The sequence below is a fragment of the Portunus trituberculatus genome, chromosome 9 (genome assembly GCF_017591435.1).
Source record: "Portunus trituberculatus isolate SZX2019 chromosome 9, ASM1759143v1, whole genome shotgun sequence".
Classification (NCBI taxonomy): Eukaryota; Metazoa; Arthropoda; class Malacostraca; order Decapoda; family Portunidae; genus Portunus; species Portunus trituberculatus.
Window position 1 is genome coordinate 6350438 of NC_059263.1, and position 22918 is coordinate 6373355.

General features: G+C 38.8%; 1 protein-coding gene and 1 long non-coding RNA gene across 28 annotated transcripts in view; one reads left to right on the top strand and one right to left on the bottom strand.

Moving 5' to 3' along the window:
- Positions 1-14273, top strand: part of LOC123501572 (protein timeless-like) — a 105283-nt gene extending 91010 nt beyond the window's left edge. For 9 of the 23 annotated variants that reach the window (XM_045250488.1, XM_045250492.1, XM_045250489.1 and 6 more), the window contains 13 exons: positions 111-315; positions 708-900; positions 1235-1433; positions 1585-1709; positions 1903-2023; positions 2275-2349; positions 2671-2971; positions 3199-3291; positions 3714-3848; positions 4222-4422; positions 5262-5355; positions 5785-5970; positions 13327-14273. In XM_045250488.1, coding sequence (XP_045106423.1) covers positions 111-315; positions 708-900; positions 1235-1433; positions 1585-1709; positions 1903-2023; positions 2275-2349; positions 2671-2971; positions 3199-3291; positions 3714-3848; positions 4222-4422; positions 5262-5355; positions 5785-5968 — 1926 coding nt within the window. In that variant the 3' untranslated portion in view covers positions 5969-5970; positions 13327-14273. Of the gene's footprint in view, positions 1-110; positions 316-707; positions 901-1234; positions 1434-1584; positions 1710-1902; positions 2024-2274; positions 2350-2670; positions 2972-3198; positions 3292-3713; positions 3849-4221; positions 4423-5261; positions 5356-5784; positions 5971-8109; positions 8997-12227 lie in introns of those variants that run through there. The other 14 variants (XM_045250472.1, XM_045250487.1, XM_045250480.1 and 11 more) reach the window with 12 other exon arrangements.
- The window catches only part of LOC123501575, a 115975-nt gene continuing 96769 nt past the window's right edge, over positions 3713-22918 (bottom strand). For 3 of the 5 annotated variants that reach the window (XR_006673670.1, XR_006673668.1, XR_006673669.1), the window contains 5 exons: positions 17810-21032; positions 12127-12247; positions 8553-8739; positions 5251-7982; positions 3713-4534 (listed from right to left, as the gene is read on the bottom strand). This is a non-coding gene — a long non-coding RNA (uncharacterized LOC123501575). The remainder of the gene's footprint in view (positions 4535-5250; positions 7983-8552; positions 8740-12126; positions 12248-17809; positions 21033-22918) is intronic. The other 2 variants (XR_006673672.1, XR_006673671.1) reach the window with 2 other exon arrangements.

A 22918-nucleotide genomic window follows, 5' to 3' on the forward strand; every position in this document is an offset into this window, starting at 1 on the left:
GTGATATTTGACATAACCTAAACAAATAACTTCACGTGTTTACTGTTATGGTATACACACTCATGAAAAACAGAACTGGAAAGATAAGATAACCTTTGTATTCCTTACAGGTGGCATGCTACTTGGTGTATGAGGGTGTGGTAATGCAGGAGGAGTTGGAGCAGGCAGTGCGGGCCGGAGAAAATAACCTGCTGCCTCATGTTCGCCGCCTCCACCTTGTTGTCACTGCCCTGAGGGAGTTTTTTGTAGCATTTGAGATCTGCTTGAAGAGAGAACAAAGCCTTCTGGATGCCAACCACCTATTTCACATGAGAGGTTTGTACTGTTTATGTGTTGAGGACTTGTGGATTTGATCATAGTTTTGTTCTGGAGATTATTTGCATGTTTCAGGTTAAGTATTTGTTTATGGTTGGTAGGAAAATGTGAGACTATGTGGGTTGGCTGGAAATGGAATCATTTGGCACCAGTGAAGACGTGGTGCTTCAAGCTCATTGATTGTATAGTTTAATTCAGTAATCATGTTCACTTTATGCTATTTTTACACTACACAATCCCTTCAAGACTACATCCCTCGCATAATTCAAGAAATCTCTGTATTCCTCATCATTGTATGGATCGATCAAGTTATCATTCCTCATCACTGTAGAGGTCAAGTTACCACTGCAGCATTCCTCATATAACGTTGTGCTACTTACCCTGTTTATCAGAAGAACTTGGGACGCTGGTGGAGATGAGACAACTGTTCGTGTTGTTGATCCGAATGTACCGACCTGGTGTGCTGAACCTCAACTACCTGCAAGACCTCATCACCACCAACCACCGCTTCCTCATCACCCAGGAGCCCAATGCCCCCAGCCACTCCCTCCACTGCTCCTTCAACCTGTTCAACCACATCAAGCAGTGAGTGTCAAATCTGCATTCTGAAACATTTCCATGCTCTATGTCTAGCCACTACTATCAAAAGACTAGTTGAAGTTGTATAGTTTTATTTATTCATGTCAAGGGCAACAAAATATACAATAAAAAAATGTCTATCGAAATCCCAGTCCCAAAGAAAAGAGGCAAATTGAGTATTCAAAGTTTGAGAATGGCTGGAGATCTCATTCTTGAAGAAATTCTAGTTACAGGAAAAGGGAAATACAGAAGCAGGGAGGGAATTCTAGAGTGTATTAGTGAAATGAATATCATTATCAAAACCACCAGACATAGCTGGCAAACACCACCTCCTTCACAGGTTTGCCACAATGGACATCATGCGTCAGTACAGCCGTCTGCTGGAAAACTTCAACATGAATGATGAGACAGTGAACGACTGTATCTTCACCATGATGCACCACATTGCCGGTGACCTGAGGAATGTCAATGTGCTGTTGCAGCCGTCCATCCTCAAGGTGTTCATGCGCATCTGGAAGGAAGGTTTTGAACTGTGTGGGGTGAGTATGTGTGTGTGTGTGATGGACAAATGCTTGTAAGGTCAATAGATATGTAACATGTTTGTAATGCAATACAATACCTGAAAATTTTATCCCCATGACAAAGACCATGGCAGGGAGAATCTTACTGATTGATGCTTCCCTTGCACAGGACTGGGCAGACCTGATAGAGTATGTCCTCCGCAAGTGTACCCGCATTCGCATCAAACACCCGGACAAGGAGAAGAGCAAGAACTCTCACAAGCCCATGGTGGAGGCTCCAGGGATAGACCTCTCGTAAGTACAGGCCAAGTGAAACAAGTAAACGTTGCTGGACTTCCTTGCTTAGTGTTTATGATTTGTATTTTAAATTTCAGTTACTATAATTATTTATCTGACATTTCTTTTGCCTTGAGGTGCAATTGTCTTATAAATATGTATTGTGTTTACTTCTGGAAGTGTAATTATTAAGAATTTTGTTTGTCCTTAGGAATGAAGACTTTGATCAGCTATACAACCTATACCTGGCCACTACAAGTGAGCAGGACCTCATGGACAAGATAAAGGAGATCTGTTGCGATGACTCCATTGAGGAACCCATCAAGAAGGAAGTGAGTGCTGTCTTCATGTTTATTTTATTTTCTATCATCTCTTCTTTTGACAAAATGATGCTAAAACAAGGATTGAAGGAATATTTTCCTATACTGGAGTTCAAGATTGTGTATCTTTTGCCAGTGGTATCTTATGCATATAAAAGTGTGTAGTGACACTAAATGCCTCCATTATATCCATTGTGAGCATTTAATGGGTGTTTGGATGAGATGAAGCAGTATTAGTGACACATGCACTGTTTCACCAACAGGTGATACAGAAGTTGTTAGCGCGAGGCTTCATAACCAACAGTGAATGCTCCAAGCTGTGTGCAGAGATTCCCATTGTGAGTGCTGCTGTGTAGAATGTTTAAAGTGGATGAATGAAATTGCAGAGAATATAATGCATAAAAATCTTAATCTTTTGTATAGTTTTATATATATATATATATATATATATATATATATATATATATATATATATATATATATATATATATATATATATATATATATATATATATATATATATATATATATATCTTAATGTTGAGCTGTATGATCCTGGAGTGAGAGAATAATTTGTTTTCTTGTCTTTTCTTTGTTAGATATCAGATAGCCAATCTATCACTTAAAACTGTACTATTGCAAAGCTTGCCTCCCAACAGGCCAGCCACACGCACACAAACCCTGAGCCCGCCACCGCACAGCACTCCCAGGTGGAGCCGCTGGTCGCCAACAAGTCAGAGGGAGATGTCAGTCTTGAGTGCGATGTCATGCAGGTCAGCAGCGACTCGGAAGACTCTTCTGACGTCCCTTCAAACCTTGCCCACACCACCCAGGTCAATAAAATGTCCACGGAGGAAGTGACGGAAAAGCTTGATGGCATGGGAAGCCTGAAACTTGCCTCACCTCCACATGCTGAACGGTTGAAGCCCAAGCAGGAGGAGAAGTCTGTTGAAACCCAAGGTGAGGCATTCTTGCCATTCAGGAGTAAAGGCACTGACTATTATATGTCTTGGCCAAGTTCAAGTGACATCAAAGCTCATGGCTTAATATTTATTTGCTTCATACTAATATTTGTGCATTTCCCATCACATTACATAAGACCACGTACTATATACCTGTCTTGTCATCAGTCATTACACACTGATTTTAGATAAAAACTTTTCTAATCACCTCTTTCCTCGTCACAGCTCCATTGTCGGAAAAGAGCATGGATGTGACCTTCCTCTTTAATGAGGATAGCTATGACTGGGATGACAACACTACTGTTGCCTTCCTTATTGGTGAGTGTCCTGCTGGTGAATTCAGGCAGCAAGGCAGGTTTGTTACACAAAATAGGATGAGTATTATAGTTCTCTATATGATGGGTGAGAAAAATTGCATAGAAATGCGTGATAGATTAGTTGATGGCAACAGATAATGGTGTGCTACTTGATGTAGAAAATGAGGGAAGCTTCAAGAAGCCATTAATCCTACATGTGGTAGTTTGTGCATTTAGAGATGTTTTTTAGGAAAGCTTACCTCTCCCAGGACCTAAACAGAACCAAGAAAGAATAGAATATATTAAAACCAATCATATGTGATTGTTGGTAAGAAATGTGTCTGGGTATTTCTTTCTTTTGGCATTTCCTTTCACTTGTGTTTTGATGCTGATGAATAGTATGCTTAGAAGAACTTATTGCAATTTTTTTCTTTGGGTCTGCAGACAAGCTGAGAGAGGAAGGCCATGGGAGTCAGGTTGTGTGGCTTCAGAAGCAGATTCTTGAGGCCTGCTATGCCAAGATCAGGTTCATGGGCACTGACCTCCCCAGACCAGAGCCTGTTGCCTTCCATTTTACATGTAAGTAACTCTTCATTGTGGGATTAGAAAAAGGAACATTTCAGTAATATTTATCCATAATTGCTGTGTAGTGATAGGAACAGTAAGGATCAGCCAAAACTTGCTTAGCTGAGCATTACCGACTTCAATGTCTTACTAAGAACTAAAATTTGGTGATGCCTTTACATGAATTACTTTGTGGCTTTTCAAATTAAAAGAGTTTTAATGTTTAGTGATGTATAGGTGTGGCAGTACTGAGACTAAAGGCATGAAAAAATGCACACGTAATAACAAATGCTTCCTTCCCTCACACTGTAACATGTGGTCCATTCTCACACACATAGCAACAAATGCTTCCTTTGTACAATAGTAACACACACTTCCATTCCACCAGTGTCCAACCAGTCCATCCCACTCATTCCTTGGACCAGTGAGCAGGAGGAGGCGTTCTCCTCACCCACCTTCCGTCAGCTGCTGGCCGAGCTAGGTTTCCACCTGCCCTCAGACACTGGAAAGTTGTACCCCCGCATCCCCCACTTCTGGTGCCCTGAGGTGCTCTACATGGTCGCCAAAAGACTTGGAGATATTACAGACAGTGAGTCCTCTGCTGTTGTCCTCTCCCAGTTATTTCAATGTTATGTTCCACAGGCATTATCTTTCTAGATTGTTTTCATGATCCACTCAACAGACAGGTAACTTCCATATTTCTGAAAGAAAAATTTAAAGATTTGTGTATGATACTGTTGTGTTTGTCAGAACTGACAAAGATAAATGGAGCGTAATGCTAAACAGGCTCATCAGAGGAAAAGAGGGGAGGACAGAGAGGAGGGGAGAGAGTGGAGGAAAGGAGAGGAGAGGAGGGAGGAGAGGAGGGCGAGAGAGCAGAGGAGAGGAGGGGGAGAGAGTGGAGGAGAGAGGGGGAGAGAGTGGAGGAGAGAGAAGAGGAGGGGAGAAAGAGCGGAGGAGAGAGCAGAGGAGAGGAGGGAGGAGAGGGGAGAGAGCAGGGGAGAGGAGAGGAGAGGAGAGCAGAGCAGAGAAGAGAAGGGAAGGGGAAGAGAGGGCAGAGGAGAGCAGGAGATGAGAGGGGAGAGAGTAGAGTAGAGTAGAAGGGAGAGAGCAGAGCAGAGGAGAGGAGGAACAAGGGAGTGGAGAGGGGAGGGGAAGGAACGAGGTAGAGGAGAGGGGAGGGGGGAGGGAGTAGAGAGGGGGAGGGAAGAAATATCTCTTTCTCTTTCAAAATTCTCCCACTAGGTTCATCAGCAATGCATCTGTTTTAATGAGGTTTGTAGTAGCTGGCTCCTACCATACAGTGGTACCTCACTTTCTAAGTAGGTATGACCATCAACCTTGAACCCTTGCCTCAGCTTACTGTTACAACACACATCTTCCTAATCTTGCCATAATTGCTTTGGTTGACACATACCTTCTCCACAGGTGTTCTGAGAGTGTCATTAGAGCAGATGCAGTTATTGATGCAACATGTGAAGCAGATGGCTCTCACAGGTGCTATGAGAGTCAAGGGAGTGCCGTAAGTTGCATTTTGTCTTGTAATGTCTAATGATTATCTTCCTCATAAAACTTCCTCTGCCATGCCAGGACTGTCTCTACAGAATGTTCTGAAGATGATACACCAACTTGAAAACTCTTTTTTATAAGATTATTGTATACAGGACTGGCTTGTGCTCTTGGTTTGTGTGGGTTGTAACAAGAGGGAGTTTTGTATATCAATCTTTTATTAGACCAACAGCAAAAAGATAACAACACATCTGAGGTGGGCACCCACCTGACATCTTTGCCAGCCTTCTTTGGCTGTTGGTCTGATCAAAGACTATATTAATGTAGAAAATCTCTCTTCCTCTGAATGAAAGTAAATAACTGTGCCCTTTAAAATGAAGGATATGTTTTTTTCATCACTCATGCACTCTGTAAAACTGACGGGAGACCTTTGTTTCATCAGGCTGGAAGAGTCCTTTGTTAATAAGAGGGCTGCTTCCGTTGACTACAATGACTCCTCTGAGGAAGTCAGCGACTGCTCCATGGAGAACAACCGCTCCGGCAACTCGTCCCCGGTCTCGTCCATTGAGGAGAAACTGATGCCGCTGGCCGAGGGAGAGCCGGCCCGGAGCACCAGCCTCACCTAGAGGTAGGACAGTGGCCTTGTGCTTCTCTCACTGGGTTGATGTGCAGTAGTCTGCTGGGGAATATATTTAGGATGTAATAGGTTGTATCTGAAATACTCAATTTGATCAACTTTGAAAATGTCTAAAGCTTTTTTGCTTACTTTTTTTTTAAATGGTCAATGTTTTCAAGACTGCATGTTAAAACAGTGGAGGAAGGTATTGCCTCTTAACCCTTACCTTGTAGTTGATACATGCCTGACGTGTCACAATCATCACTATTCTTAGGCCCGAGTAACAGTAATTTAGGTGGCAGAGTGGCCCAAATTCTGGCAGAACTTGAGTTACTTTGAGCCTAAAGCTTACACTCAACCATCTGCTGCTGCAGAATGCATCATGTGTTTCACTGATATTGCAGTGACTGCAAACTAAGTCAAATTTATTGGTGCTAAAATTACTTCAGCTGAAAGCCTTAAGTGCACACATTACGTCAGGTATTGTTTCATGATCTTTTATCATCTACATTTTCCTCATCTCATTTCATATCATTAGAACCTATCTGCTGCAAGAGTGTCATGGTATTAGGCATCATCATATACTGTTAGTGCCAAAATGTTTGAATAAAAAAAAAAAAAGAATCTAGGGGTATGCTAGTGCATAATTAGGATTCATATCAGTAACATGAGCAATGAGCTGCAATGGCAGAGGATTGAGTGTACTGAGATGGGAGCACAGTGATCACTGTGAGACATCCTGCACGCATCTGCTGGAATGCAAAGGTTAAGTCCATGCCTGGTGTTGGATATGAAATTGTTGTACAGTTATCCTGAACTCACTAAATCCTCACAAATTATCAAGAATACAACAGCTGCACACTGTAGGACAAAGGGAGTTAAGATCTGGCAGGAATGAGGCTTCTTTGATAATCAAGTAGCCTTCACAAAGGAAATTAGTATCCTTGCCACAACAAAGAATATATCATAAAAAATTAAGTACCTCTACTTGTCAGAGAAGACCTATCCATCTGGGGGCACCAGAAGAGTAACTGACGCTTGGAAAGACTCATCTCATTTGGCCAACAATCATAGTGCACAATAAGATTTAAATGGTTGCAGATATGCATCTAGACCATTTAAATGATGTTACTTCAACAAATCAACTTTTTTAAATGATCTTCCCTTTTCTAGGTAAAAATTATTAATTTCATAATTAAGTAGGGTAACTAAAAACAGCTTAAGCACACATGTAGTACATACAAAATAGTATATGTGATGGTAAAAGTAATTATAGCTGTGTCTGTGAATTGCAAAGTAAAGATACAAGGATGAAATATGGGATTTTTGAGTGGGTTAAGCACAGCATCATGCCAAGGTGGGTTAGACACAAAAAGAATGGCAAGAAGAGAACATAAAGAAGAATGACAATGATGGGTGGAAGAGGACAGGTTCCAGGGGTGTGAGAGGGTAGTGCTGAGATGTGCAGGAGAACAGCAGAGTGGAGAAGTGAGAGGGTAGTGCTGAGATGTGCAGGAGAACAGCAGAGTGGAGAAAAGAGTATTAGTGAATACAAGGAGGCAAAATAAGGATAGGAATAAATTATCTCTGCCTTGGTGGTCTCCTCTGGGAATGATAAAAAAATAGGTCAGACATGGAGAGAACATAAAGAATACATAATGTGGACAAGTTATGATACAGAGTTTATGAGAGGAATCACATCTACAACACTATTGGTGACATTAACTGCACTCAGTTACATTTAACCAATAATTTTATATGAAATTCATATTTTCACAAAGTAATATTTTTCAGTCCAGTATTTTAAAGCTGATCACATGTGGGTATTTCAGACTAAGTACTTGGAGGAAACACACACTTGGAGTATTGCTATCTAGCTTGTTGCATTGCCAAACAGTAAAAGCCAGCACCTGAGATGCTGCCTTGTGATGCAGTTTATTCCAATGGTCAGTCAGAGTCTGAGGACTTCTGTCCTTGCCGTCAAAAGCTTGCATTGAGGTGGTCATGGCAGATTTAAGTTCCTTCTGGAACAAGAAAAGTTATTGTAGGATGTTATCCGCCGAGAGTGCTCTATTGTCTGCACCGAGCGTATGTAATTGACTCCAATTGAGTCTTTCATATTGATATATAAATCTTTATTTTTCTTTGAAGATGAGAACAAGATACATGCAGTATTGAAATGAAAGGAAGGAACATGCAGTGTTGGTGTCTAGTGTTGAAGGAATTTTGCTGTGTTACATACTATATATTTGCCTAAGTGCAGAAAACATTAGGTAGGAGAGATATGAAACTTAATTGTACCTCATTTTGAGGTAACAGACAGATCTTCCAGACTTGACGCTAAAAGGAAGACTGTGTGAAGAAAGGCAGACTTATACCTTACAAGAAATCCTTCAATGTTCGTTTTGTGTAGAAAAAAAAATAAACAATTATATTTGCAAACTTGGAAATATATAAACTGAATAAAATATATGAAACTAGTGAAATAATGAAACTTTAGTGAACAATATGAGAAACTTGCATTGAAGTATGAGGGAGATGTTAGAAAGTAATAGGTGTTGTGGTAGTTTTGAACTTGATAAATTTGGAAATACCAGACTGCAGTTTCCAGAAGACCTGAGTGACTAGACCCAACAGTGTTAGAACCAGGATCAATATCTGCCGGTTCTGGAGGACTCCTCAAAGAATCGTCACAGAGCATCCAGCTGACTGCCAATATGTGTCGTGTCATCCTTGGACAAGGCTCCATATCATCGTTCCCAGACACTCCTTCCCACTGGCCTGAAATTAGATGACTAGAGTTAGTAGTGGACAACTAACTAAATTATACAAGCTTCATAAAGCACAATTAAAACCTTAATTTAGTATTTTCATTCCAGCTCAGCTGGACTCTAGGGCATAAATGAAATGTTCAAGTGCTTACTATTTTCTATATTTTGTTTGTCATTCCTATAAATAAGGACAACTTGGTGCAGTATGTTACTGCAGCCGAGCGAGAAGGATTATATTAATCCTCTTAAATAAATAGCTACAATTACTACCTGAACCGCTGTGAATTCCCAAGTTTATTCCCTACCAGTGGTATTTATTATCCTACACATCACATCACAAGACATCTCAAGCCTGAGAAGGGAGCCACATCACCAACATTCAGTGTTAGTGTGTTCGTCTGAGGAGCAGCAGGTGTGCATCTCATCGTAAGTGTAGTCAGGGCAGGAAATAAAATCATGACCCACTGTTTTAACTTGGCTGTCTTGTTGATTAAATACATTTCATTCTAATGAACATTTCTAAGGCATCATGAGATGTGACATCTTCATGCAGCATCTGAATGTACTGTTTCTCACCAGACTGAATTGTTTACTTTTGTTCACTTTCTGGTTTACTTTTGTTCACTTTAAACTTTCAATAACCGTGATATTTTCTTACTTGGTTCAATTAGTACATAAACTTGCTTCAAAATAGCTTTTTATAAGTAAATATAATTTCTAAGTGATGGATAGTAGTAATAATGTAAGGCCATGTCAATGTTTAGTCTCTAGTGTCAGTAATGTGAGGGCAGTGAGGGTCAAGGGCTTCTGAATGCCTCATTGGAAGTATGAACTCCGTCCAGGCAGAAATTTCAGGAGCTTGGCATTTTGGGGAAAAGTTCATAACTCAACGAAGATGTAAACCTGTTTTGGCAACTTTCTGGGTAAGTCATCACTTCTCCATGTGTGCCTGCTCAACATGTTGATTTACCTGGCACTTCTAGTGAAGGAACTTCCCATTCCTTTTGTGTTCACTGTGAAATAACCCTTCATACCACCTGTTCCCATGGAAACATTGCACATAACACAGGACTCCAGACACACTCACAGCAAAAACAAGACTCATGAGGAAGGATGCATATACAAGTCCTATTATCTGTTTAGTGGGCGATAGGTAGGTTAGATATTAGTGTACACACACACACACACACACACACACACACACACACACACACACACACACACACACACACACACACACACACACACACACACACACACACACACACACACACACACACACACACAGTGTAGTGTGGTTAGCATGCTTGGCTCACAACCGTGAGGGTCTGGGTTTGAATCCTGGAAAGCGGCGAGGCAAATGGGCAAGCCTCTTAATGTGTGGCCCCTGTTCACCTAGCAGTAAGTAGGTACGGGATGTAACTCAAGGGGTTGTGGCGGGATGTAACTCTAGGGGTTGTGGCCTCGCTTTCCCGGTGTGTGAAGTGTGTTGTGGTCTCAGTCCTACCCCAAGATCGGTTTATGAGCTCTTGAGCTCGCTCCGTAATGGGAATATGCTGGCTGGGTGACCAACAGATGACCATGGTGAATTACACACACAAAAACACAAACACACACACACCTACACACTTGAATTTGCTCATTACAGGATGGTCCTGAATCACTTCCTAGAACTTGTCCAGTCATACAAAAAAAAATATCCTTACTCCAGTGAACACTGAGTTTATTTAGTGCAGAGATCCTCAAGCAGTTTTGATGTAATGTAAACCTTGGTGTCCCAAAATGTTATAAAGGGTGTTGCATATCATATTGTCATTAGAATCTTTGCCTTGTGCACCACATATTGCATATGATTCACAAATTTTCACATTTCTCTGTCTACCAAGTCATGATGATGCACATAATTCATTAGGGATACTTTTTATGACTGTGCAATCAGTTGGAGTACAACAATCTCAATAACACAGAGCAATGGCCTTCATGTTGTTCTTATGGCAGATTTAAGATGCTAAATTCATGTTATATCAAGTTTGTTGCCTGTAATCGAGCAGAGGATGCAATTATTTAAACAGTGTTTTGGCCATCAAGTCATATCCGTACATGACCTACAAGATGTGATTCAACTTAGGGTTGATGCAACAGTAGATCCTGCAAAGGACCTGCTGCAGAAATGGCTTGCTATGTGTGTTTGCTATGTGCTACACAGCCACATGACACACATTAGACCTGTGGTAAATACACAGCATTGTCAACCTACATCAGACTTGTTGGTTAACCTTTAAAAGATTTGTTCCAATGTTACATAGTCAGCATTCTTCACTTGGTGGCACACAACAATGCTGCTGAGCTGTCTGATAAATTGGCATTCCACTTTTTACTTTCTAATGCTGAACATGGTGCCCAGTTCTTCCTAGTGTCATCTCTCACACAGAGCTATCTTATCTGCTCCCCACAAACATTTTAACCCACTTGGAAACCACAAACCTCTTATATTTTTTCAAGCAACAAACACATTGCTAATGTACATTGTCTGCTTTTCTTGTCTGTGTTGTATGGAAACTATAAAGCAACATCAAGCAAAACAAAGTGAACATAAAGCAAAGTACGGTTCCTTGCATCTGTAATACTGACAGTATATTATTAGTCAGTTTTCATCAATGTTTCCAACAAGTCTTGAAAATTGTCTTGAAAAGTCCTGTTCAGCCTACACAAAATATGAGCAGTATTGTCAACATCAGTTAGATATTTTGCCTTGAGACTAACTATTGTGTATATACTCAACAATGTTTACTTGCCCACTAACACACTTGTTTATGCTCACACTTTCCAATGTATTCCATGCTCTTATCAAGACATCAGACTGGCATTTACTTGCTGTCCTTCCTCTAAAAAGTTAGATCAAACAGAACATTTAAAACAAATTTGAATGAAAGACATACAATACAGTCTTTTTAAAGTTTAGGTCATAACATTGAGCAGAAAGCAAAGATGTCCAGCATGTTTCATGTATTGCCACACCTTAACTTCCTGTGTTCACATTTGTTTTGAATAAGGTTGTCTACTTAAGTTTTTCCTACACACTTAATATCTGCAATAGTCATTCCTGATACAGCATGCACAAGTGTTCCTCAGTAAGTCAAATTCCACATACCACGAATGCACTTCACTCTAACCTATGACACTAGTCTTGTTTCTTATAACTAATGAGCATAGCTGTATTCAGTTATGCTCTACTCAGTGTACACTGTTGTGATGTCCAACTTTAGATAAAATCTATAGCTAGTGTGTGAGTGAGTTCAAGTCTCTTTACCATGTACTGATGTTGACACTGATAATGGCAGGTGGTTTTCAACATTTTTAATCAAGTCCATAACACTGCTGAGCATATTGAACTTACTTTTGCTGAAGTAGTGTGCATGTTCCTCTGTGGTGTAGCAGTTGTTACTCTTTGCTATGACACCACAGTCTGTCCAATCTGCTCTCCATCCTTCCTTGCAGGTTGGTCGGTGCATGGGTGCCTGTAAAGGTAAACTGTGGTCACCAGGATGTCTTAGTCCCAGGTTCATGGGTGTTTAATCATCAGAGACATAAAGGCCAACCAGATGGAGACTGAAGTAGTGGTGTCAAGTCACATAACTAAATTTTATACAAGGGACCTCTTTTTTTCTGCATCAATGAGTTACAGGTCTTATCTTTACCAAAGATTTTAGGTAAAGATTCACAACTTTCATAATCAAGATTGTGGTCAATGATTTTCAGTACCACTTATGAGGTCGGTGCTGTAGTAGAGAAAGTAAAAGTGTATGGCCATACTGTAGTGGGCAAGCACACCTATGCACATGTGTGCACACACACACACACACACACACACACACACACACTATATTGAATTAACCATTAGATGGTGTGGTTGGCTAGTTGATTGCACACTGATGGAGGAGTTGGCTGGTGGAAGTATGATTTGAGACTAAAAGAATGAATGAATGTAAGGATTTGTATGTGTTAACATAGAAAGACAGTACATACATCATACATACCAACTGAACAACTTGAAACATGCCATACAAAAATTTTTCCCATCACAGGTGTACAGAGGAGGAAACAACACTAGAGCACAAAATACTGACTAAATTTCTTCATTTGCTACATATTGAATTAATATGCATTGTTTGTAGCTTTTAAGCAAAATTTATCACCACAAAAGCCCCAGAATCTGGCATTGCTAATAAATCTATCATAACAAGAACCTGATAAGCACATCAGTCACTTCAGGAAACTACAACAGGTTGTTCTTACAAGTGAGGACTGAATCAGTAAAGAGAACTTTGGGCAAAAATTGGAAGTAATGAAATTAGGCTGCAAGACTTTACCCAAGTGTTGGTTCCTGCATCATAATTATGAAAATTTCTAAGCTTACTGAAAAAAGTGAATTACTAATGAGAATATTCAATTGACTTTCATTCATAAATACACAATAAAAAATATCTTGACATAACATTTGACCAAGAATTGAATATATGACTACATAGTAGCAGTCAAATTGGCAAAGTAATGATAGAATTGGTCGTTAAACAATTTATCTTTATTTCCTATATAGTTTAGAAAACCTGTGGCTGGTTTGATGATGTTTCCAGCAGGCCTTCCACCAGCTGCTGTCTTCCCGACGTCTCTGCCTCTACCTCGGTCCCAGCTGACCCACCCCTGCCCATCACCTGCCCATTGCGAGGGCGCCGCTACTCCTCTGTGAACCCACGGACACGCCCTGATCTTAAGTGCTGGCACTGGTGTCACCTCGTCCTTCCCTACCCCAGGAGGGTTGAAAACCTAAACTTGTGATGTGGACACCCAAGTGTTCAAGAGTTCCATTGGGGATGGAAAAGTGCAAACTGTTTACACTCATATTTCTATTTTTTTTATATAGATATATAATACATGTATAATGTGAACTTAAATTATTTTACTTGCATACAAACTATTTTTATTAGTTAATGGCTATCTGTATAACCAAAGATCCAGACCTTTGTGTAATGACTCACTTCAGGAGAGCTAACTGGCATTACAGACTGTCACTGTACCCTGCAATTCTAGACTTAAGCTTGTTAAGTAATTATGTGACGTCATCCACCTGCATACTCCACAACCTTGATTACCTCTGGCTTCAGTTTAATTTTGCTTGATTCATTTATAAGTTGTACAATAATAATTTCCTCTGATCCAAGCATCAGTGCTAACTTATGTAAAGGACAATTTCAGTACAAATGTAATTTTAGAAAACAAAAGTTCACCTTCAGCTGCATAAGAGTTCCTGAATATGTTTTCATCTTCTGATCAACAACATGCAATGCACATTAAGGTCAACAATATGTTGAGATGCTTGGGTCAGGGTCTGTCTTGTCTAATCTGCATCATCTGAAAAAGACTCAGCATAGAGCTCAAAGTCTCAAACAAGTACCCTTTTATATGAAGCAGCAAATATCTGCTCCTGAATGACGGAAATGTGTTAAATGACTTGTCACAGTACATAAATACTAGTTATATGATTTATCTTTACTTTTACTTCCCTCTGGTGGTGTAGGCACAAATTGTGTGTGCATGAGAGTAATCTACTACTGTTTGAAGGAAGAAATGGTGTGCTCATAGCAACCCGTTACATAGTTAAGGGGAAATACCAGAGCTCACTACATTCCATCATTAGGCCAAAATCTAACATGCATCTTTTTCTGTTCAAGTTTGTTCCTCAGTAAGAAACTTTGTGTTCTGATTTAATCAGGATATAAACTTCATCCTGCTAGATGACAATGACTTGCATGAATACACTTGCTATCACCACTTCAACCAAGACTTGCCTACAAAATATTCTTATGTACTCTGAAGCAATCAGAAATTATTGCCATAGCCATATTTAACATCTACTGTTTAGACACTCAAATCTCTGTAACTGCTCTTGTTCTCCCATTCCTTTCCTAACATATTTTAATCCTCTCATTTCTGACTTCAATTGTCTTACTTTTCTTTTTCTGTTATATAGCACTACCATTACTATATGAGAGATGAATTTCCTGCACGTATGTAGATCAATTACACATACATTATCTTAAGTTGGTAACTTAACTTTCTAATACTTTTTTCAGCTTGAATAATTCCCTCTCAGCTACCACACATTAATTTGGTCTTTACATGATGTACTACTGTTACACTTTTTTTTTTTTTTATGTAGGAGGGACATTGAAAAAAAAAAAAAAAAAAAAAAAAAAATCCTGAGGTGTTGGTCCCCAGAGTTAAAAGAGTTATGGTGCACCTTAAAACCTCCCTCTTCATGAGTTCATTATGTGCGGTGGGACAGTGGCTAAGGTGGCGAGCGTGGGATCAGGAAGATGTCCATGCGTAGGTTCGAATCCCACCACGTACAGCCTTAAAACACTTTGCCATTTGTCGAGTGGTTTAAAGTTACCTACGTCACCATGATACCCAGGTTCTAGGTGGTTACACACAAGATGGGCTTGGGTGGTGATATGGGCCCTAATATGAGTAGGCCTACCACTTTAAATAAAATTGCCTGCACCACTAATGGGCAGAAGCTGAACAGCGCTTCCTAAGTGCTCTTCAAGTGTGCCTACAGGCGCTATAAGCCTTACCGTAAAAAGAAAAAAAATCTGTGGCAACTAACATTATTTTGATTAATTTGTTTCATAATATTCACATTTCATTTTTTACTATACCTCTCAATTTTCTAACTGAAAGAACTAAGCCTTATTCTGGCAAAATGTATCTCACATCTTGGTTGATTCTATTTCCTCAGGATATGTAGAAAAGTTAAAATGTGATATGCAGTTCTAACTGAAACTGCTTATCAACTCTTCTAGTGACCATATCAAGCCTCTTTTTCTTCATTGCCTCACCGTTGCATCTCTTGCTACCTTCTGCTACTAATTTCATGCAAACGCTCTTTTGATCTTGCTAACTACATGCCTCTCCTCCTCCTGCAGCCTCACTGTAGAAGACTTCTCTTAATGCTATTCTGTCCACTTCTCTAATGCAAAAGTTAACCAATATTCACAATCTTTCATTCCTTTCTATGGTAAACTCTGGAATTCCCTGCGTGCTTCTCTATTTCCACAAACAATGATTTGAATTCTTTGAAGAGGAAAGACACTTACCCTTAAATTTTCTGATTCTCTCAATGTCTTGACTGTGTAAGGAAAACCAGTTTAGCAGTAGAATGGCCTTGATGGAAGTCAAGAAAGTAAAGGTGGGAAAGACAAGGTGTTTTTGGCTAGTGCCAAAAGTCTTTAGCAGAGTTGGATCTAGAAAGATTGATAAAGTTTTTGGCAAGTTGGAGAAGACTTGGCATGATTCAGGACAGAAATATGAAGTGCATGAGATTTAGGTGATTGAAGGCTCATGTACCTTTTCTGGGTAACCTCTTTATCATGTATAGTGCAAGAACAGTGTGTTATACCAAGGTTTGGGTCAATGTAAGCCTCCATGCCAGACACTATTATCTATTATGCAATGAGCACACAGACAGGTCTCTGACACAGAAGCACTAGTCATTCCAAGGAAAATCAGCATAATACCTTCTCAGATCCCCCACAACTAGCATGGGTAGAACAGGGCCCCTCTGCTTTGGAGGGATTGGAGAGATAGGACAACACACAAGAGACTGGGATCACAGGAGCCAAGCAGAGAAAATATATGCCTTATTGGAAATACCAGCCAGAATGTGTATGTAGATTATGATCGCTATTTTTTACCTAATGCTTTCTTTATTGACAAACTTAAACCTCCAGTTTTCTCCTTTGCCTTACACTCTCCACATCTGGTCAACTCACTCACTGGATGTTTCACTTTATGACAAAACACATACTGTCTTCTTGAATGGTTTATTCCCTCAGTCAGAAGATACATGGTAACAATGCCCATCACTCAACACCTCCCATACCTGATTAGAAAATTAACATGAAATTACTCCACCAGATATCCTGCCCCTAAAGGACGGACGTGGGACAGAACAATTGACATTATAATGCTGGATATTAATAACGTCACAATAAAATTACACGAAAGCAATCTTATGGCTAGACCAGAATACTTTCCACTCACAAGGTTCTATTGTAATTAAGCATTCACTTTAGAGGCCTTCCATCTTTGACTTGCAAGACTGATAGTTCAGTTTTGAGATATGGATGGATTTTGGGCACTACCATATTATAGACATCCCGTCACCTACCTTTCAGCTGGCGGTGGATAGGGGTTGCCAGCAGTCGCCAGATGTACAGTTACCAATATAACGAAAGAACTCTATTACACTATCAGGGCGTGTGGTCTGTGTATATGACAGACAATCTCTTAATATTTTCTTTACAATTCAAATAATGTTAGTAAAACATCCCTCTCTATTTTGTTTTTACTTTTATCGTTCTCTGCTATAACCGCCCCAGCCCTTTTTTTTTTTACTTTACAATTCAAAGGGGGTTTGGGTTGAGTTCTTTTGCTATGTTGGTAAGTGTACTGTACATCTGGCAACTCCCATCACCCCAGCAGCGAAGTAGGTGACAATGTCTATACTACGGTAGTGCCGGATTTTGTGCAACATATGCCCTAGAAACCTGTGTTACGTGCCTGTAGGAATATTGTGGACCAAAACCAATGTCCTTACAACAACAATCACGAATTAGTACAAAGAGAAGTCTTAACTTTGTGTAAGAAATGCGTGAAAGAAAATTTATGAACTGTTTTTGACAAGGAGATAGAAAAGTTCCGCACACTTAACGCACCTTTACTTTTCGCCAGGAATCCTTTACGCCGAGTCATACGGGCTGAGTTTCGTTTCGTTCGAGTCATTCTTCGCTCGTGAATCACTTATACTGGGAGTGCATGCAGTGTGCCACGTGTAAGCCTCTATATCTATCATAGCTTCCGTTATGTCCTTACCACGCGAATTACACATTTCATACAGCAATGAAACTATATACTGTCCTGGTTTATTAATACATTCAACTCAAATCACAATAAATATAAAAATCCAATCACGCGAGTTACGTGCCTGAGAATGTAAATGTTGATACATCTTCTCTTACCCAAATCTCGGCGCATGCGAGGTCGTGTCACCTGTGCATCGTCTTCCCTGGTGTTCATTGTCTCTCAGGATTCACAAGCACTACGCACAAGATCAACAAGGTCACTACTATCGAGATGCGACTGTCCCGGTCCCCTACCGTGCCCGCGTCCTGCCTATACCGCCATCTTGGGTTCCAGCAACAAGCAAGTATACGTCACTTCCTACCACCCTCAATACCAACACTGCTTCTACAAATCAGTTTATATGAAATATTTAAATGAATGGCATAGAAAAAAAAAAATTGGGTTTAGTGAGAATATTACCGTTAGTTACTCGCTGCGATGTATCATTTAGTGGGCTTTATTTTCCGTTTTAGGCGACTATGTCTACCTTCTAACTACTCCCTACCCCCTGTCACCCTCACCCCCACCATCGCTCTCTTGTTTATTAGCATTTATCAATTAAAGTTACTTTTTCATCATATATCGAAAAATAAGAGGCAAAACCGTATTTCATTCGAAGGAAGCCTGTAACAAACTGTATTATAACGGATGTTTGTATGACTACGTGAGAAAAAATAAATAAATAAATAAAATATAAAAAGACAAAACGAAGAAAATGAATTAAATAATTTATATACAAGGCTGGCAAAAAAAAAAAAAAAAAAAAAAAAAAAAACGAGTAAACGATCAGTTACGAGCAAACTCTACTTGTTACTTCGCTTCACAACAATGACACACACAGGATTATTTTCGGTCGCTATTCAGTATCTTGAACTAGTACATCAGCAAGACGTGACTGGTAACAAATGTAATACTTAACAGTGTGCTAATGCATCATTTGTTTACTCACCATTACCATCATTATTATTAGTAGTATTCTCCATTCCCTACTCTAGCACATCCTTTACATCTAGTGACTCCTCTTCTTACACTACTTTATTATACTGATATGTTCCATAAGAATACAAGCCAAATAATTCTAATGGTAAATGAATTCACAACTCTTATAAATAAATTAATGAAGAAACAACAATAATAATAACAATAATTATACAAAAACCATACAATTTAACATTTGATTTTTTTTAAGTATAGGCATTTCTTGACATGAGACGGGCTGGTTGACATTGCATGATGAACTGGTGGACTTGGGGACAGGCTGACGTGGTGGTGGTGGTGGTCTAAAATTTCCAGACAACTTATGCCTGTCTCTTTCTGGTTGTCATCCACGGGAGCGTCTGGACGTACTAACCCGTCATCCATGCCTGAGCGCCTTGCCTGTGAACCTGTGCCTTCACAAGAAAGGGTCTCAGGGAATGGAGGACGGGACTGTGTAGCTATGCTGAGCTGGGCTGCGCTGCTCTGTGTGGGAGGAAAAGGAGACCGTGTATATTGTGGTGGTGGTGGTAACATTGGGCATGAATAAATAATGATAAGGAATTATCTGATGACATATATATAAAATAAATATCAATAACGAAAAAAGTCTTAGATCTTTGATGATAACAAAATGACTGGGAAAAATGAATAAATGGGTAAATAGAAAAAAAAAAAAAAATGATACAAAAGAAAATGTCTACACAATAAATAGACTAACAATTCTGAGTTTTTTTTCTTACAACTCAGTATTCTTAATAGTAACTCACTTTATTAAATTTTTCTTGAGGACAGTATCAAACAAGACATATTAGCGTGATAAAACTGCGTAAACTAATGAGTAAAAACGTGTAAATAAATACCGTGTTTCCACCACTTACATTCATTACAACGAGTCAAGCACAAGTGTGATATTTCAACTTAACATTAAATGAGGGAAAAATGCAATATGAAATCATCACACCTACATACACCTATGACACACACACACACACACACACACAACCACTTCTCATGTATTTATAAGCTATGATACACTATGCACGTCTACCATGAACTATACTTACTGATAGACCTATGCTATATTGGTAGAGTCTATATCATTCATACTTACTTCTCCGTCTATCAATCTAACCATCTTAGCCTATATTCAATTATTCATCAGTCTATCTGGCATTCTATTAATCTAGCGATCCATCCATCCACTAGCTATACACATACCTAGTCATCAACCTATTCATGTAACAACCCCTGTGCTTTATTCGCTTCAAAAAAAGAAAATAATAAAACAAAGCCAAGTCAAACCTGCACAAAAACATTAACGAAAAAAGAAAGACAACAAAACCAGCACGAAATTATTTGACACATCAACCCCGATCCCTGAAAACCATCATGGGAAAAAAACTAAACAAAAAGAAAAACACTAGTACGTAAATTAGTGTTCACTCCACCACCAGCTGCCTGACTAACTATTAATTGACCTTAAATCCTCCCCACTAATTACGGTTCCATATCATAATTAAAGAAAAAATAAAAAGGAATATATTACAGCGGTCAGGTCTGTGTAACTTTAATTTATCATCCTTCTTTCTCGCTACTTCACTTTATACATTACACTTCCATGCTTGATCTGTGTGACTTTTTATCTATTACCTTATTTATCATTATACCTTGCCATGGGAGACTAAATTGCTTTTACCTTTTAATCAAGTCGAGTACCTTTAGTCTGTTCCGTTATAAAGTGGCGTTCTCATTATGAATTGTTTATTTTTTACCACGACCTTTTTCTGTGTTTCTATCTACATTCCTCACTATCTAACGCTCTTCTGTCTGCACCTCAAGTGACGTTCTCATTATAATTATTATGCCTATCATTTTTTACCATGACCTTTTTTTTGTTTCTTCCTATTCTCTCTCTATCTAACTCTCTCTCGTCTGCCTATCTTTTTTATCACTTCTTTTTGTCTTTCATTCTACATCTATCTTAACATCCTTCCTTTTCCTCTCCATTTATTCTCTTATCTTTCGTCTTTCCTCTTATGTAATTCTCTATCTGTCTCCTGGCCTCTTCGTTCATAATTCCTTCTATCTTTTTTCTCCTTCACAATACGTTTTTCCTTCAATTACAACTCTCTCTCTCTCTCTCTCTCTCTCTCTCTCTCTCTAGCAGTAATAGTAAACAAATCAGGCTTATCTTGTTAACACAGTAGTGGTGAGGAAGGCAGCCCCGTGTCCTGCTGAGTTTAATAAGGGCGTGTCTGAGATCCCTTCCTGGAGAGCTAGTTCTTGTCTTGTCTGGAGTCCTCGAGGCTGCCCGTTCGATACCCTCAAGCAGGTAACACGCACAGGTAGACACAAACGCACCTGGGGAAAGAATGCACGTTAGAATTGGGGTTGTATATTGTTTCGTGTTTTTGAGAAATGTTTTTGTTGGGAATAAAATTAGGTACTTAACATATAAACATATCAAAAAGTGTATTAATTTCCCCCCCCATTTGTTTTCCTTTTCTTCTTCTTTCCTCTACTGTTTCTGGTTTTTAATTCACTTCACTATTCTCCATCTCTTATTCACAACTACTACATCACTCTATATTTTCCTCCTCCTCCTCTTCTTTTTTCTACAATTTTTACTAGCCAACACTACGTTAACAACTCTCCTCTACTTTATTCACCTTCATGTTCTTTATTCCTCTCATCACTACCACTTCATTCATCTATAAGTATGTATTTTGTATTCATTTACTTATTTTTTTTCAATCATATATTCACCAGTCAACATGATTTCACGCCCCATGCACACACACACACACACACACACACACACACACACACACACACACAGTCATATGCATAAACACCAGAAAGCAAGCATAAAGAATAATAGAAGTCAGAAAGTTAAATAAAGAAGGAAGTGTGTGTTATAGAGAGAGAGAATTACCATCAAGTGAAATTAAAGGAGAGGGAATGTATTGTTTGGTTTTATGGATATGAAAGAAAAAAAAATAGTTATAATAAAGAAATAATGATGATGATAATAATAATGCCAGTAACAAAACAAAACAAAACAAAACAAATAATAATAATGAGAGAGAGAGAGAGAGAGAGAGAGAGAGAGAGAGAGAGAGAGAGAGAGAGAGAGAGAGAGAGAGAGAGAGAGATACAATATATATATATATATATATATATATATATATATATATATATATATATATATATATATATACATACATATATATCCAATGAAAGATGATCAAGGAAGCACATCTTAACAAAAAGGTAAACACAATCAACAATGGCAAATCTCAAACAAAAGGACAATTCATGACGTGTATTCTAGAAGGATCTAAATATCTTCCTTTGTCCATCTGATATCATGAATCTCTCTCTCTCTCTCTCTCTGGGCTTATTTTTTTTCTTTTCTCTCCACAAAACTACAAATGATTTTTTCCCACCTTTTCCCCTTTTCATTTATTTTTCTAAACATATGAGAGGTTTACTTCTGTGCTTCATGGTTACTAGATATTATTTTTCACATCTTATTTATTATTTTTTTACACATTTAAAAGGAAAATATCATAAGTAAAAACAATATAAATGAAGTTAAAGTAACAGACAAAATAACAGATAGATTTGATAGCGAAATAGAAAAAAATAAACACATAAATAAATAAAAGAATAAATCAAATAAACACTAATGCAAATAAAAAGGAAAGGGGCTGAAGTTTTTAAAAGGTCTGCATGAGAATAATAACATTTTAGGGTTTAGGTTGAAGTGGGCCCTTTTCCAAACGTTTTGGGGAAAGGGTGGGCGAATAGTGAAGGAGGAAGAAGAGGAGAGGAGGAGAGGAGAGAACATTAGTAAATTGAAGTGAAGTGAAGAGGAGGTAAAATTACGAATAGGAGGAATATGGAGTGGAAGGAGAGAAAGAAAGAAAGAAAGAAAGAAAGAAAGGAGAAGGAGGTGGAGAAGATAAAAAAAAATTTCAAAAAATGAAAAATAAAAAGAATAAAGAAATAAATAAATGACAAACTGAACAAGAAAGGAAATGAAAGGAAGGAGGAAGGGAAGGGAAGGAAAAGGTAGAGGGAGACAATGAAAGAAAGAAAAAAATGAAAAAATCGGAAGAGGTGGATGAGGAGGGGAAAGAGGAAATATAAGAAGAAAGATCCAAGGAAAGGAAACGAAAAGAGAAGAGGGGAAGGAGGGGAAACAGGAGAAAGAGAAGCCGAGTCAATAAAGAAAGACGTAG